At 37.7% G+C, this 14,835-nt stretch overlaps 1 protein-coding gene across 1 annotated transcript in view; it reads right to left on the minus strand.

Annotated features, from left to right (window-relative positions):
* The window catches only part of LOC139638304 (alpha-mannosidase 2-like), a gene marked incomplete at its 3' end in the record, with an annotated part of 47,522 nt that overhangs the window by 28,296 nt on the left and 4,391 nt on the right, over positions 1 to 14,835 (minus strand). Inside the window, exons 3-11 of the mRNA XM_071512403.1 lie at positions 13,565 to 13,792; positions 10,315 to 10,459; positions 7,785 to 7,872; positions 6,895 to 6,978; positions 4,373 to 4,500; positions 3,770 to 3,943; positions 2,983 to 3,169; positions 2,163 to 2,340; positions 1,036 to 1,226 (exon numbers count right to left, since the gene is read on the minus strand). Coding sequence (XP_071368504.1) covers positions 1,036 to 1,226; positions 2,163 to 2,340; positions 2,983 to 3,169; positions 3,770 to 3,943; positions 4,373 to 4,500; positions 6,895 to 6,978; positions 7,785 to 7,872; positions 10,315 to 10,459; positions 13,565 to 13,792 — 1,403 coding nt within the window. The remainder of the gene's footprint in view (positions 1 to 1,035; positions 1,227 to 2,162; positions 2,341 to 2,982; positions 3,170 to 3,769; positions 3,944 to 4,372; positions 4,501 to 6,894; positions 6,979 to 7,784; positions 7,873 to 10,314; positions 10,460 to 13,564; positions 13,793 to 14,835) is intronic.

The raw sequence follows: 14,835 nt of genomic DNA on the forward strand, positions 1-14,835 counted from the left end.
ACCTCGCAATGGTTGTAAATAATGTCTGTAACCATAGTAACATTTATTCCAGACCAATACGGCGGCTACCACTGCCTGTGTTTTCAGATTACACACCACTAACACCAGTAACCAGAGGTGTCAATTTATCCATAAGATCTTAATAAACCGCCACAGACAGCGGCGTCATATTCTCTTTTTCCACCACATGGATTTGATACTTTCAACCGCGACATTTGGGCCCAAGACCGCAGAACTGGAGGAACAACCGTTTAATATCTATGGGAATAACCGCAATGTTGAGGAAACAGACTGGATAGAAAATTTGAGAACACTTACCTCCGTCTCTTTCAAAATAACGATGATAATGTTACGTAACGTATTTGCGCTTATATTCTATATCCTTTTCCCTGCTGAATCATATTACTTTTGCCGTTGCAACAATCTAATTTCCCCACGGGAGCAGTAGTTTCATCTTATCTTATCCAAATTGTCTGATCTGGATCTGTCCATGTTGCATGTGATTGGCTATTTGTTACAAACCCCGCCTCTTTCATGTGAACACGCTCATAGCTGATAGGTAAATCCTGGGTTGACAGAGCCAGTTGATAACCAGCAGTTAGACCAGTTATCTGGATCACCAGTGTTAGGTTTAGTGACGCCGGCTTAGACAAAAAGAGCCTATGTTGAACTCGCTACACGAGACAGAACTCTGCTCTCAACAGTGATCATGGATTGGGGCTTCAAGTAGAGGTGGGCACCAATACACCAATAACAGTTACCTGTCACTGAAATCTGAAATCAATAAAAATCAACTGATGTGGATTTTCTATATCAGTGCTCAACCTTTGCCCAAAACTAGTAATACAAAGTGATATTGTACTGCTAGTTTTATCTCTGTGAATTGACCACTATTTTGAAATTGTAAAAGCTATTGAAATATGATTTCCAAATATTATATTCTTTTTTAGTTTCAATCGTTAACATTTTTAAATTTCTATCCTTTTAAAATCTTAGTGCAACATTTTTATTGTTTTTTTTATTCTTGTCATCTACCTGAGCGTGGCCTCCATCACTCTATCCAGTCGTTTATAAAACGGTCTGGAAGTGAAGTATCCGCTCCAGTAATGATCGTCGCGGTCGGCGTACGTGAAGAAGTCGCCACGCAGCACAGGAAGCTCTTCCCCCTCCGCGTCCAGACGCCGCCGCAGTGACAGGAAGTAGTCTGACAGCGTGCCAAAATGTGCCTGAAAGAGGAGAAGACGTGAGGAAGAGGAGAACAAGAAAATACGGAGTTTATCGTTTTTGACACAATTTTTCACTGATTATTTTTTCTTATTTTTCTCAATTTTTGCTCATATTTCCCTTAATTGCTAAATTTTTTCCCTATATTTTCCCTGATGGAAGAAGAGAAGAACAGAGAAAGAGGAGAAAAAGAGTTTTTTTTGATGCAATTTTTCACTGATCTTTAAAAATGTTTCCCTAAATTTTCTTGATTTTATGTCTGAATTTTCCTTAAAAACTTTCTTTTACCACTATTTTCCGTATATTTTCAGTTTGTGCTGATTTTTACACTCATTTTTTTCAACTTTCTCCATTTTTGGTTCATTTTCCCTCTCATTTTTAACCTCATTTTCCCTTTTATTTTTTTTGCACTTTTTATTTTTATTTTCTCAGTTTTTCCACTTATTTTTTCCCAAATTTCACCACTTTTTGAATTATTTTTCCTCTAATTGGAAGAAAACATTTTCTCTTCATTTGTTGCTGATTTTGTCCTTTTTTGCCACCTCTGCTAGTTATTTTCTGTAAATCTTTGTGTTTCTTCTTATTTTGCCCGACACTTTTTCTACACCTTTTTTCTGCTCATTTTCTCCATGTCCACTGTTTCTCCTTTTGCTGTTCCCCCTTTAGCCCCCTTTGGGTTTTTTTTTACTCAGTTTTTGGTTAATTTTCATCTCACTTTTTTGCTAATTTCCTTCAATTTTTTTTCCTAAATTTCTCATAATTCTTTTTTGAATGTATTCTTCATTTGTGGCTCATTTTCTTCAACATTTCTTCCTAATTTTGTATTACATTTTTTGCTAACTTAACTTTAAACTAAATTTCTATGTTTTTGCTCATTATATCTTAATTTTCTGGACACTTTCTCATAATTTCTCCCCCCCACTTGTCTCCATGGCAACCTTGACCCTCAGCTCGGGGTGCGAGTCGTAGAAGTCGAAAATCTTCTGGTAGTTTTGGAACTGAGCGTCCCATTCGCTGCTTTCCACAAAGCGGAAATCGTCTCCAAGCGGAACGAGCAGAACGGACGAGCGGAAGAGGCGGGACTTCTGCCGGTACTGGTCCAATAGGAGCAGAGCTCTACAGAGAGAGACACAGGGAGAAATAAATCACAGATCATTGACATTGAAGGAAACAAGAAAAGATAAAGAAACAAAACAAGACACAGGGAGTAAAAGACAGAGAGAGAGAAAGAGAGAGCGACTGCTAAAATATAAGTAATCTTTCTCTATTTTTTGTCCAATATTTCTTTCATTTTTCTTTGATTTTTCTTTTTTTCAGATTTTTCTAAAAATGTCAGATTTTTCCCTGTTTACCAAAAACATTTGTCTATATTTTTGCTTTTCTCTTTTTTGCTACAACTTTTCTCAAAAAAATGTTAACTTATCTTAGATTTTTTCATTTTGTCTTGCAATTTTTTAATAAAAAAAATGTCTTACCGTTATCTTGTATTTCTGTAATTGTCTTCAAAATTTTCGTTTTTTTCTTGTTTAGCGAATTTTTCCTTTTTTGTCATTCACACATCTGTTTCCGATTTTTTCCTGATTCTTTTCTTGTTTTTCAGATTTTTTGTTTCCTCAAATATTTATTTGAGTTTTTCCTCTAAAATGTATCTGAATTTCCCATTATTTCCCTCTATTCTTCTTCTTCAGATCTTCTCACCTTTTTGTCTTATTTTGGTGTCTTTTAATTACATTTTTATTTTCCTACCATGTCCCTTACCTCTCCTGGATGTTCTGCTCTGTGATTGGCTGCGGCGGCAGCCTCCAAGGACAGGAGACCCGCCCACCAGGAAGCCGGTGGAAGTCGAACTGACAGCAGACGGCCGGGTTCGGTCCACACGTGTGCGGAACGTCATAGCTGTAGAATGGCATCATGTGACACGTGATGTCACTGCGGGGGGAGGAGTCTGGGAACAGGAAGTGGGAGGGGTCAGGGAGGAAAGGTAGAAAATTGTCAATTTGAGTAATTTTTACTCAATTTTCCCTCATTAAGAGGGAAGAAAAAACATATATATAAAATAATATTCATATAATATATAATAATATATAATATACATATATAATATATATATAAAAAACAAATATATATATAAAAGCAATAACCCAAAAATGCTGAAACATTAAAAAAAACGCTAAATAACAAACAATAAAACAATATTTTCAGCCTTATTTGTAATTTTTATGTGATTTTTGTCATTTTTTTGTTTTGTAAATGTTTTTGCATTTTTTGCGTATCTGTGACATTTTTGTCAGTTTTTCTCATTTTATGCGTATTCTGTCAATAGAAAAAAGAATAGAAAAAACAAAAAAATTAAACAAAAATGACACTGAGCAAAAAAACAACGGAAAAGACCAAAAAAAGGATAAAAAATAAGAAAACAACAGCAAATGGCAAAAAAGAAAAAACAGAAAAGACCAAAAAACAACAAACAACCCAAAAATTATATTATATATAATATTATATATTCTACCTCCCTCTGTCTCTCTTCTGCCCCCCCCCAGCTCACCCCAGTTTTGTCGCCAAAGAAACTCAAGCGTCTGTTTCTGGGCAAAATGCTTCTTGACGGCATAGTGAACACGCTGGATCAACATGGCGCCAAGCCCCGCCCCCTTCAGCAGGTAGGCCATGGAGGGGGAGTGGCCAAATGGATCTACCGCCCAACCGCTGTGAGGACGCACACCTGGGAGCCAATCAGAGAAGAAAGGTTTGTTACCGGGCGGTATGTGAAAAAGAAGCAAAAAACATGCATAAAAAAAAAATTACACAAAGGAAAATGATAGTATGAAATTTAAATTGAAAAACCTAACATAATTTTATCATTTAATTAATACATAAATTGGATAGCATTTAAGTAAAATAAAATGAAAGGAACACTGAAGCAACTACCATAAAATTACAAAAAACTAAGATAAAAAGTATGATTAAAAAAAGATTTAAAAAAACCTACAAAAAATGCCAAAAAAGAGACCACAAACTACAAAAAGAATTACAAAACAAATTACCAAAAAATCTACAAAACATTACAAAACAATTAAAAGAAAATACAGAATGGAGCAAAAAAAACCCCAAAAAAACCCAAAATAAAATAAAAATAGAGTAACACACTGACCCAGGTGGCGCTGCAGCCACTGGTGTCCCTCCATCAGCTGATCCAGCAGAGAGAAATAATGAGAATTTGCTTCATCAGCCATCACCCAACCACCAGTCACCATCTCCAACTGACCCGACTGCACCAGCCTGACCAATCAGAGAGCAGGAGGGACAAAGAGAGAGAAAACATTAAACATCATGGAAACAATTTTGGAAAAATTTGTAAGAAATTGGTAAAAAGAAATTAGAGAAAAGGCCATAAAAAGTCAAGAATTACAAAAAAAGAAAAAATTGACCTGCAAACAACAAAAAATGACCTACAAACAACAATAGACACAAAAACACCAAAATATGACAAAAAATAGACCAAAATCACAGAAAAAAAGTTGGTGAATATGACATAAAACTAAATTTAAATAAATCTAAGAAGGAAAATAAATTTTAATATAATTGGTTAAAAAGATAGAAGAAATTATTATTATTATTTTTATTATTATTATTTTTAACCTTTATTTAACCAGGTGAGTCCCATTGAGATTACAAGATCTCTTTTTGAGGGAGCCCTGGCCAAGACAGCAGCGATAGTGTTGCAACAACATACAAAAACAAACATTAAGAGACATACAATAAAAACAAGGCAGTAAAACAAATAATAAAAAACACACAGAATCCTGCACCTAAACAGAGTAGATGAAAAATGCATCTATATTATCCATTTATGCAGAATAATGGGGAAAAATAATATATACTATATAATAATGGGAAAAAAAGATATTAAAGATATTTCTTAAGATTAGAACAAGAGCAATTTAGAAAAGAAATATGGGAAAAATTGGTAAGACACTGGGAAAAAGAAAACTGGTTAAAAAAAAGTTAAAAACAGTTAAAAACAGTTTAAATGTGGAAACATTGGGAAATAATTGGGAAAAAAATTGTAAAAAATAAAATTTTTAATTTTAAAAATTTGGTAACATTTGTAAAAACAAAAATAAACAATATAGCTGCAAGCAACAATAGGACGGTTTCCACTGCATTGGTCAATAACTCCGCCTTTTTCTTTAACCGATTCCTTAGCTACTTTCAAAGTAAAAGCAAGTCTAAGAAGCCTCCATACCAACTTTTGTATCATTCTGACTTGTTGTTCATAAGAGCACCCAAGGAATTATGGGAAATGGAGTCTTTGTTATAATATAGCAACAACTTCAAAGGGCTGTTATTTGCTCAAATCTCAACATGTTATTATATGGTTTGACAGGTCATTTTGTAAGGACCCCTCCACTCTCTTCTGTTTATTGGCGGAGCTTATGGGTCCCATTGGGAAAATTGTTCAGCATGATCAGATACATACGTGTACCAAGTTTCAGAACTCTACGACTAACGGGACAGCAGGGCTGAGCCGTAGATTTTTGGAGCTTATTATAGTGCCCCCTATGGGCCAATCTGTGCCATTCTTTGTATCCCAGTAGCGGTTACCTGGGACTATGTATATGACAAAATAGACAAAAAGTTATCAATGTATGGCCGAGTTACTGGCCAAAATACAGGGAAAAAATAATTAATAAAAATAATAATAGGAATTCCACCAATTACAACAGGTTTCCCTGCTTCGCACTGGAAAGGGCATAAAGAGACAAACATTAACATGATAGGAACAATTTGGGAGAAAAAACCTTAGAGACACAGAGAAAAAAATGGAAATATATATTTATAATATAATATTGTGACAATTGTGACAAAACAGAAAGTAAAGTAGGTAGAATGTTGAAAATTAGAATGTAGAAAATTTGTTTATCAAACATGCCAAAAAACGAGTTAAAATTAGAGGAAAATTTGGGGGAAAATTATCAATAATTATGGGCAAATAGTGTAAAAAGAATTGACAAAATTGTGGGAAATAAAAAAAAAAGTGATTTAAATGAGAAAAAAGTATTTGAAAAAAGTATGGTTGCAATTTAGAAAGATTATGATTAACATTTTGGTTTAAATGTTGGTTCAAATTACAAAAGAAATTGGGCAAAATGTGGGAATATTATGGGATTTGTAAAAAAAAAAAAAACTAAACAGTTAATAAAATAATAAATTGTAAACAAAAAATAAAAAAAATGCTTAAAATAAGTCAATTTTGGGGGAACATGAGTGAAGAAACTTCAAAAATTTGTAAAAAAGAAACACAAAAGGGAAAATGAGCAAATAAAGTGGAAAAAATAGGGGGGGAAGACAGAAGAGTGAGGAAAAAAATGAAGCATCAATGAGGAAAAATGGGGGGAAAATGAACGAAAATTACAGGAAAATTTTAAAAACTTGACAAAAATGCAAAAAATTGGCTGAAAATGCAAAAAGTGTCAAAAGACATGACCAAAACACTTCTAAAATTGACCAAAAAAACACAATGAAATGACAAAAATTTCACCAAAATAAGAAAAACATCTAGAAATCAAGAAAAACAATCTAAAAACAACATAAAACAAGATAATAGAGCAAAAAAAAGCAGAGAAAAGAAATCAAGGGACAGAGGAATGAAAAGTAAGTTTTTTTGTTTACCTTTTCACCATCTCTCTCTTCTGTTCGTCAATGTCATCCCACCACTTCGAAAAATAACTGATCTCTGCCCAGATCATCTTCCTCCTGCAAAAATTAATCAAAAATATGATTATTATGATCAATTTATTTATTTATTATTGTATTTATTTATTTGGTAAGTTCATTATTGTTGCCCATGACTCTGTCAATGTTTTGCCCGGGACCTATAGCATGCTAAGCCGTCCCGGGGGGGGGGGGGGGGGAATCCCTCTCTGCCTCAGCCCACCCAAGGTTTCTTCCAAGTTTTCCTACTAAGGTTTCTCTTGGGAGTTTTTCCTTGTGTGCATTAGGGTCTCAGGCTGGGGAGCCGGGTAGATTAGGCTGTAGAATAGGTAGATTGTCTTGCTAAAATCTGCTCTTGCCTACCTTGTGTTTTTCGCTATGCTTATCCTATATAATTTTGTTCACCACTGACTGTGTTTAGTTAGACCTAGCTAGACACATTCTCTGTAAAGTCCTCTTACAGTACAGTCGTACTTGCAGTAGTATTTGCAGTAGCACGATGTAAAATATTAAATATAAGCAAATGGAAAAAAATGTACATACATGTACTACATACAATTAAAAAAATTAAATCTTAAGAAAGAAATCGGAAAAATAAAATTCAACTATTTGTAGTACTTGCAGTAATATTTGCAGTAGTACTTGCAGTAGTTTTAGTAGATTTGTGGTAGTATTTGTAGTTGTAGTATTTGCAGCAGTACTACATAAAAATAATAACAAATAAAGAAAAAAATAAAAATCTAAAAAAGTTCAGAAAAACTTACATGAATTACACTAAATCAGCACTAGTACTTGCAGTAGTAGTAGTAGAATTTGCAGTAGTAGTAGTATTATTAGTACTGCAGTACCTGATGTCTTCAGTGAGTTTCAGCACCATATTGTCCAGAATGTGTCGCGTTTGATCGTGATAATAACCGTCAAACGTCTTCAGCCAACCTGAAAAATACTGCAGAATGAAGTACATGCAGTACTACAAGTAGTACTAGAAGAAAAATACTAAGACAAGTTTTTTTTTACTAATTTTCTCTAGTTTTCTGTAGTTCTTATTTCTAGCCATAACTCAAAGACTGTTGAACTTGTCCATGGGAGGACAGCAAGCATGTCTGCAATGGCATTTTCCAATCAACCCATAGCGGGTGTCGCAAAGGCCACAAAACTATCTGCTAATGCAATTGTTGAAATTGCATGAACTTTGGTACACATGCGAAAGTGGGTATGGTCTATGATGTAATAACCATGTAATAGCTTTTAAATCAAAGTGCATTTGCACAATCAGTACCACATTTGGCAGTATTGTCTGGAAAGGCATTTCAAATGTGTACCAAATTTTAAGCAGATGGGTCAAAAGGGGGCACTGTACTGACATTCTGAAATTTAAAAAGGCTGTATCTCACAGAATTACAGTCTGATTTACACCAAACTCGGTGACATGATCCAGCTGTCCCAGCTTCGGAAATTTCCCACCTAAATCTAGCATGACAATTTTTGAATATTGTGAAAAACATTTTTTTCCCTAAGACTTTTACAGTTTTTTACCTATCTGAATCAAACTTTGCATAAAGCCAAAGGGCATTGAGATACAATTTGAAACTATGTTTCAACAAAATCAGATAAACAATATGGCCGTTAGCAGCAAATGAACTTCACAAGGGGCGTGGCCTAACACAAAGCAGCCGTGACTCACTGATTTTTTTTCTGGATCAATACAAAACTTGTTACACATGTTCAGCAGAGATGATTAAGCATGTCTGCATCATCATTCCAAACCATCTCTTAGGGGGCGCCAAAAATGGCATGAATTTGTATCTCCTTAACTGGTAAATGGAGACTTGCTCTAGATGCAAGCATTAGTTGAAATAGCTAAATGCCATGTGTGCTTGAACCACGCAATCACCGCTTGCGGCTATATAATTTGTTTCTTGATTTTTGACATTTTTCTCGACTTTTTGCGCTTTTTCTCTATTATCACTTGATTTTTTTTTCTTTTTCTTGATTTTTTGTATTATTTTTTATTACGGGTTCAAGCCCGTAGGGCTGAAACCCTATTGTTTTTGTGCTGGTTTATTATTATTGTTCATCCGTGTTGGCGCAAATTCCCGTGAGTTGGTACATAGCAGAGACATCAAATTTGACCCAATGACAGATACTATGACCCATTACTAGCTCAACAAATATTTACCCAATCGGCCTGAAGGGGGCGCTATAACTATAATTTTACTTTAAAGGCCATAACGTCCACACCGTTGGTCCAATTTTCACAAAACTTGGTACACATGTCCAGCTGACCATACTGTACAACTTTGCTATAAGGACCCTCAAGGTCCGCCTGGAAAGTTTTTGAGATATTTTGAAAGTTTTGAAAAAACACATTTTTAACATCTCCTCCTACACCGTTTTTTTTTTTTTTTTTAAAGATTTATTTTTGGCATTTTATGCTTTATTTGAGAGATATAGTGAGAGAGAGACAGGAAGGTATGGGAGAAAGAGCGAGGGGAGGACATGCAGCAAAGGACCACGGGTCGGATTCGAACCCGGGTCGCTGCGGGAATGGTACGCGCCCTACTCGGTGAGCCACCAGGGCGCCCCCTCCTACACCGTTTGACCGATCATCACCAAAATTGGTATGTAGCATCTACAGACTAATCTCATTAAAAGTGGTTAAAAGGTTGTTGATATCTACTGTCGTTTTGAAGATATTAATTTTTAAATTCGTGAGAGGGCGTGGCCCGTCAGCAAAATTGTTATAACTTCATGACTGATTGTTCAATCATCACGAAACTTGGTGAACATGTTCAGATATCATCACTGACCATGTGTGCAAAGCTGTTTTAACATTGAACAGTAGGGGGCGCTACAAATGCCAAAAAACTATCCCGTGACGAAATTGCGTGAAATTTGGTACACATTTTCAGGGAGGCTGTACTAGTCAAAATCAGAAGTTTTGTCATCATTGGTGAAATTGGGCGGGGCCTATGGTGTAATAACCATGTAACAGCCGGTAAATCAAAGCCCATTTGCATAATCGGTCCCAAACTTCTCAGCCTCGTCTGGAATGGCATTTCGAACATGCGTACCGAATTTTGTACGATTTGACCAAAAGGGGGCGCCGCAAAAGCCAAAAATGGCCGTAACTCCACACCCGTGTGTTCAATGATCGCGAAATTTGGCAGATATATCAAGGGAAATATTTGGACCATGTCCTCGGAACCGCTGAAACTTTATTTGCGACGTCAGTACCGTTCAGAAAAGGCTTGAACCCCTTTCATGGCCACTTGTGGCTATATTTTTATCTTATTTTGTTTAATTTCTTCTCATATTTCCCTGTATTTTCATCTATATTTTCCCCTCATGTATTTCCATATTCATTTGTTTTTTCACCTGGATCGTTGTGCGAGTGCGGAACGATGAAAACCTCCAGTGGAAGCTCCGCCCACTCGTCTCCACGGTAACCAATCTCAAAGCCTTGTTTCCACGCTCCGCCGTCCGGATTGTCAAAGGTCAGGAGGTTGTAGACGTCAAGCAGCTGGGCATTATGGGTAAAAAAACAGGAATTATGAGGGAAAAAGAGAAAATATGAGAAAAAAATTATGGGAAATTATGGGAATTGTTCTGCCCTCTGTTTGAGTGCAGTATAATAGCGAAGTAGATTTTTGTGTACTGCAGTGCCCCCTCCTGGTCATTTAACAGCAGTATTGGTAGAGCAGGGAATTTCCCTCAGAGTTAATGAGGCAGGGTAGAGAGCACATCTGACTGCTTCTGCTGCTGCAAATTGTCTTCAGCGTTGTTGCCTTGGACACTATTTGTCCGTGAGTATTTTGTTTTGTCAATTTTTTGATACTACATGCATAATATAATTGCTGTATATTTGTTTTGCTGCAAATTAGGTCCTAAAGTGGTTTAATTGATAGCTAGCATAGCTGTAGCCTGTTAGCTAACCTGCCTTGCCCTGTGACTCAGCATTCTGTGTAAGGAGTATTGTTCAGATTCTGATTTGTGGTTGCATTTTCTGCTTTGTTGCAGTTTTACAGTAAATCTGTGGATCTTCATTAAATATCCAAGAAAAGTTACGCCTTGTCTTTATTGGAGGACTTCATACTGTTAGCTAACTGTCTAGCTTTGAATAAGGACTACTCATTGCGAGGACAGTATAGGAATTATGGGAAAACACAGGGGGGTTGTGGGTAAAAAAAATGCTAAAATATAGGGCAAATATACAGGAACATATAGATAAAAATATAGGAAAATATGAGAAGATATGAGGAAATACAAGAAACTATAAAGAAACATACAGAAAATACAGTGGGATTATGGGAAAATACAGTTGAAAATAAGAGAAATTACAAAAAAGCGCAGTGGGATTATGGGAAAACAGTATAAGAAAATATGAGAAAATACAGGGGGATGATGGGAAAATATAAAGGAAAATATGAGAAAATATGTGAAAATACAGTGGCATTATGGGAAAATAGCTGAAAATATGAGAAAATACATGGGGATTAGGGGAAAATATATGGGAAAATCTTTTAGACATCCAGGAGCTGGGCATTATGGGTAAAAAAAAAAAGGGAATATACAGAGGAAAATATAGGGGAAATACAGAGGAAATTTTTTAAAAAACAAAAAAAAATACTTCAATGCACTTAAAATATTCTTTAAAAAAAAAACTTAAATTAAAATTTTAAAATAAATGACTTCCAAAATAAAAAAAAAAGAAAAGCTTAGACAATACTTACAATTTAAAGGTCCTATATGTAACTTTTACAAACTTTTTACATGTATAAATTGTTTTTTATTGCCAATGTGTGAACGGGTTGTAACGTAACTTAAAAAATGAGACCTCCGCCGACTTTCTCCGTTGCCTGTAACAGTGTGTAAAGCTACATTCTATGTGAAGGACTCGGGCTGTTTTTTCCGGGAGATTCCAACGGATGTGACGTGATGCTCTCCCGTGGCGTCTCTTCAGCTTCACTACTTCTATAGCTCGCTTGCTCGTAACGCAATACTTTCTGAGTGGATATGTTAGTTGGCTAGCTTGTCAAATCACTTCACCAGCTAACGTGATCCATGATACTAATTTATGTAGCTATTATGACAAATAGTGTTGATTTTAGCCAACAATAAATGATGTAACGTTACAAAGCAAAGGTGTATAACGATTGCCTTCTACTAGCCAAGAGCGATGCAAGGCAGCGGCGCACACGGGACAAGTTCGCCTTCAGGGCTTTCTGGTAGAAAGCCTTAGGGTAACCCTAACCCCTACCTAAACCCTAACCCCTACCTAAACCCTAACCCCTACCTAAACCATAACCGTGGATTTCTGTCAGAAAGGCTTTCTGGCAGAAAGCCCTGAAGGCAAAATTCTCCCGTGTGCGGCAGCGGCGGCCAAATAACGTTATAACTGTAAACAAAGCTATGCTAAGGTTAGCCAGCTAGCTGTAACTTAGCTATGCTGCATGGATCTGGCATTTGTACAGTGAACTACAATGCTGATTTACAGTAACGGTGAAATAAACAATGGTAAGCTGTAATGACACAGCAAGGTGAACTACAGTCATTCAGGAAATTATGAATACATATAACGTTACATATTCCATGTAGTTCACTAACAGTTAGCGTTATTGCAGATAACAGATAGCGACATTGCTGAGCCTCACGGTGAAACTATTGCTGTTTTCACATATGAAAACTGGCTAGCAAGCTAACGCCGACCTATAATGTTATAAATACAGCCAATGTAACGTTATCACCCGACAAAGTTCACACATAGTCACAGTTCCTCCTCACAAAAACACAGCACTGAAAACATACTTAACATACATATAACTTCAATTAATAGCCCGAGAGAGAGAGCGAGAGAGAGAGAGATGGTCGAGCGAGCTAGAAAGTGAATGAAGAGAGGGAGCGGTAGTAGCGAGAAAGCCGGTGAATCAGAGAAATAAAACGTTATTTTCTGATTGTTTCACAGCGGTTACGTTCTAAAGCACAGAGAGAGAGAGAGAGAGAGAGAGAGAGAGAGAGAGAGAGAGAGAGAGAGAGAGGGAGGGAGGGAGAGAGAGAGAGAGAGAGAGAGAGAGAGAGAGAGAGAGAGAGAGAGAGAGAGAGAGAGAGAGAGAGAGAGAGAGAGAGAGAGAGAGAGAGAGCCCCGTATCAAAATACCGGTAGCCTACCTTAGAAAAAAGATTGAAAAAAAAAAAAGATCAACAGAGAAATGTCTTGCTGCTGCTTCTCCTGAGTTTTGTTCAGCAAATTTGAAACTGACAGCTTGAATTTCAGGTCGTACTTTTTTCACTGTGCCACCATGGCGATCAGCAAATGTGACTGACATTTGAATGCAAGTAAAAAAAAAAAAAGAAACTGTTTCCTCATCTATCAACATGATGCCGGTCCATCACGTTCATATGGTCACTGTTTTGGCCGATACACAGGATGCTCGCTCGCGCCTACGGAGTGCGGGCACACGCACGAGCAACAGGATGCTGACTGCAGTTACCTTAACGGCCACCAGGTGTCACTAATAACAAGCATTTTCTGAATCTTACAAACAGTACCTTTAAAAAGAAGAAAATACTTGCAAAAAAGACAAAATAAATGTGCTAAGCTAACTGTTAGCATGCTAAGCTCTGCCCACCTGCACTCCCTCCGGCCCGTCGTCGTTCTTCTCAGCCAATCGGCAGCCTTGCATCGTTTCTGCGGCGGCGTGGGCGGAGCTTTCATTAGCCCCTCCCCCTCCCCCTCCCCTCTCCTTCCATGATGCCTTGCGGTGCAGCAGAGCGTCTCGTACAGAGGCAATCAGCTGGTTGCTGTCACCGAGGCGACGCTCCAAGCTGTCAATCTTCTGCTGGAGGCGGGGCCAATCCTGAGGGCAAGAGAAAGGCAGCGCTTGTTATTCACACCGGGACGTTCGGCTTGACATAGGAGGTGTGGGCGGAGTTCTGTGTTTCTGTATATTTTACAGCAAGAATCCTTATTCCAGCAGCTCTGCCTGGTGAAAACACAAAACATGTTGCACAAGGATAGAAAAGCATTATAAGATAAATCACATCTTGCAGGAGAAAACGTGAACCTCAGCCTGCTGGTGTTTTGTCTGGTTCTCTTTCTAACTCCATTCAGTATCTCAGCCAATAGGAGAGCTCCGTGACATCAGCGCCGGTCTCAGCCGGTTGAAGCGGGTCGTCCGTGCGCACGCTGTGGCGTTGCTGTTTAAATATCAAGTGCTGACTCCACCCACCTGGGCCAGTTTCGGCGTATGCCGGTGGCAATTACAAGTGGACCCAGAGAGAAAGTGAGAGAGAGAGTTGCTTGTCATTTTTGGTCATTTTTGGTCACTTTTCACTTCAGAAGAATGATCTCTAGCCTGTTGCTACGGCTAACTAGCTTAACTGTTCACAGACGGAGCTCACAACTTCATCGCCGAACGTTGGTTTCCTTGGAACTACCTCCAGGTTTCACCGACCTTCTCCATAGGTAAGGTGTTCAGAGAGATTAGTGGTAGCACTCTGTCTCCAAACAGTAGGGTTTTATCCCGCTGGTAGTAGCTAGCTCCTTTCTGGCTTCTACTACTAAGCTAGCTCGAGCTAACGGTACCCTAAGCCGCGGCCGCCGTGCTGTCTTCGCACCACCTGAGCTAGCTTGGCTCTTATCACAGCAGATAATTAGCCACTCGTTTAGCATTCCAGCTAAATAGCTACAACTGCAAAGCTGCCTCCCATCCCAAATCCCGGCGCTCATCTCTGCACTTAAATAAAGTGAAATGTGATGAGTGAAGTGAAAAGATAAAATCTTGAGCAAAGACATAGACCAGGTCTGCTCCGCTCGCCTCGCGCTGGAACACGCCCGTACAGCGATCGATGAAAACCAGCTAGCTAGCTAACCCAGCTAGCTAGCTAACCCAGCTAGCTA

The sequence above is a fragment of the Centroberyx affinis genome, unplaced genomic scaffold (assembly GCF_046629955.1).
Source record: "Centroberyx affinis isolate AG114_WGS23_722 - 3 ecotype Tasmania unplaced genomic scaffold, CSIRO-AGI_Caff_v1 ptg006253l_1, whole genome shotgun sequence".
Lineage (NCBI taxonomy): Eukaryota > Metazoa > Chordata > Actinopteri > Beryciformes > Berycidae > Centroberyx > Centroberyx affinis.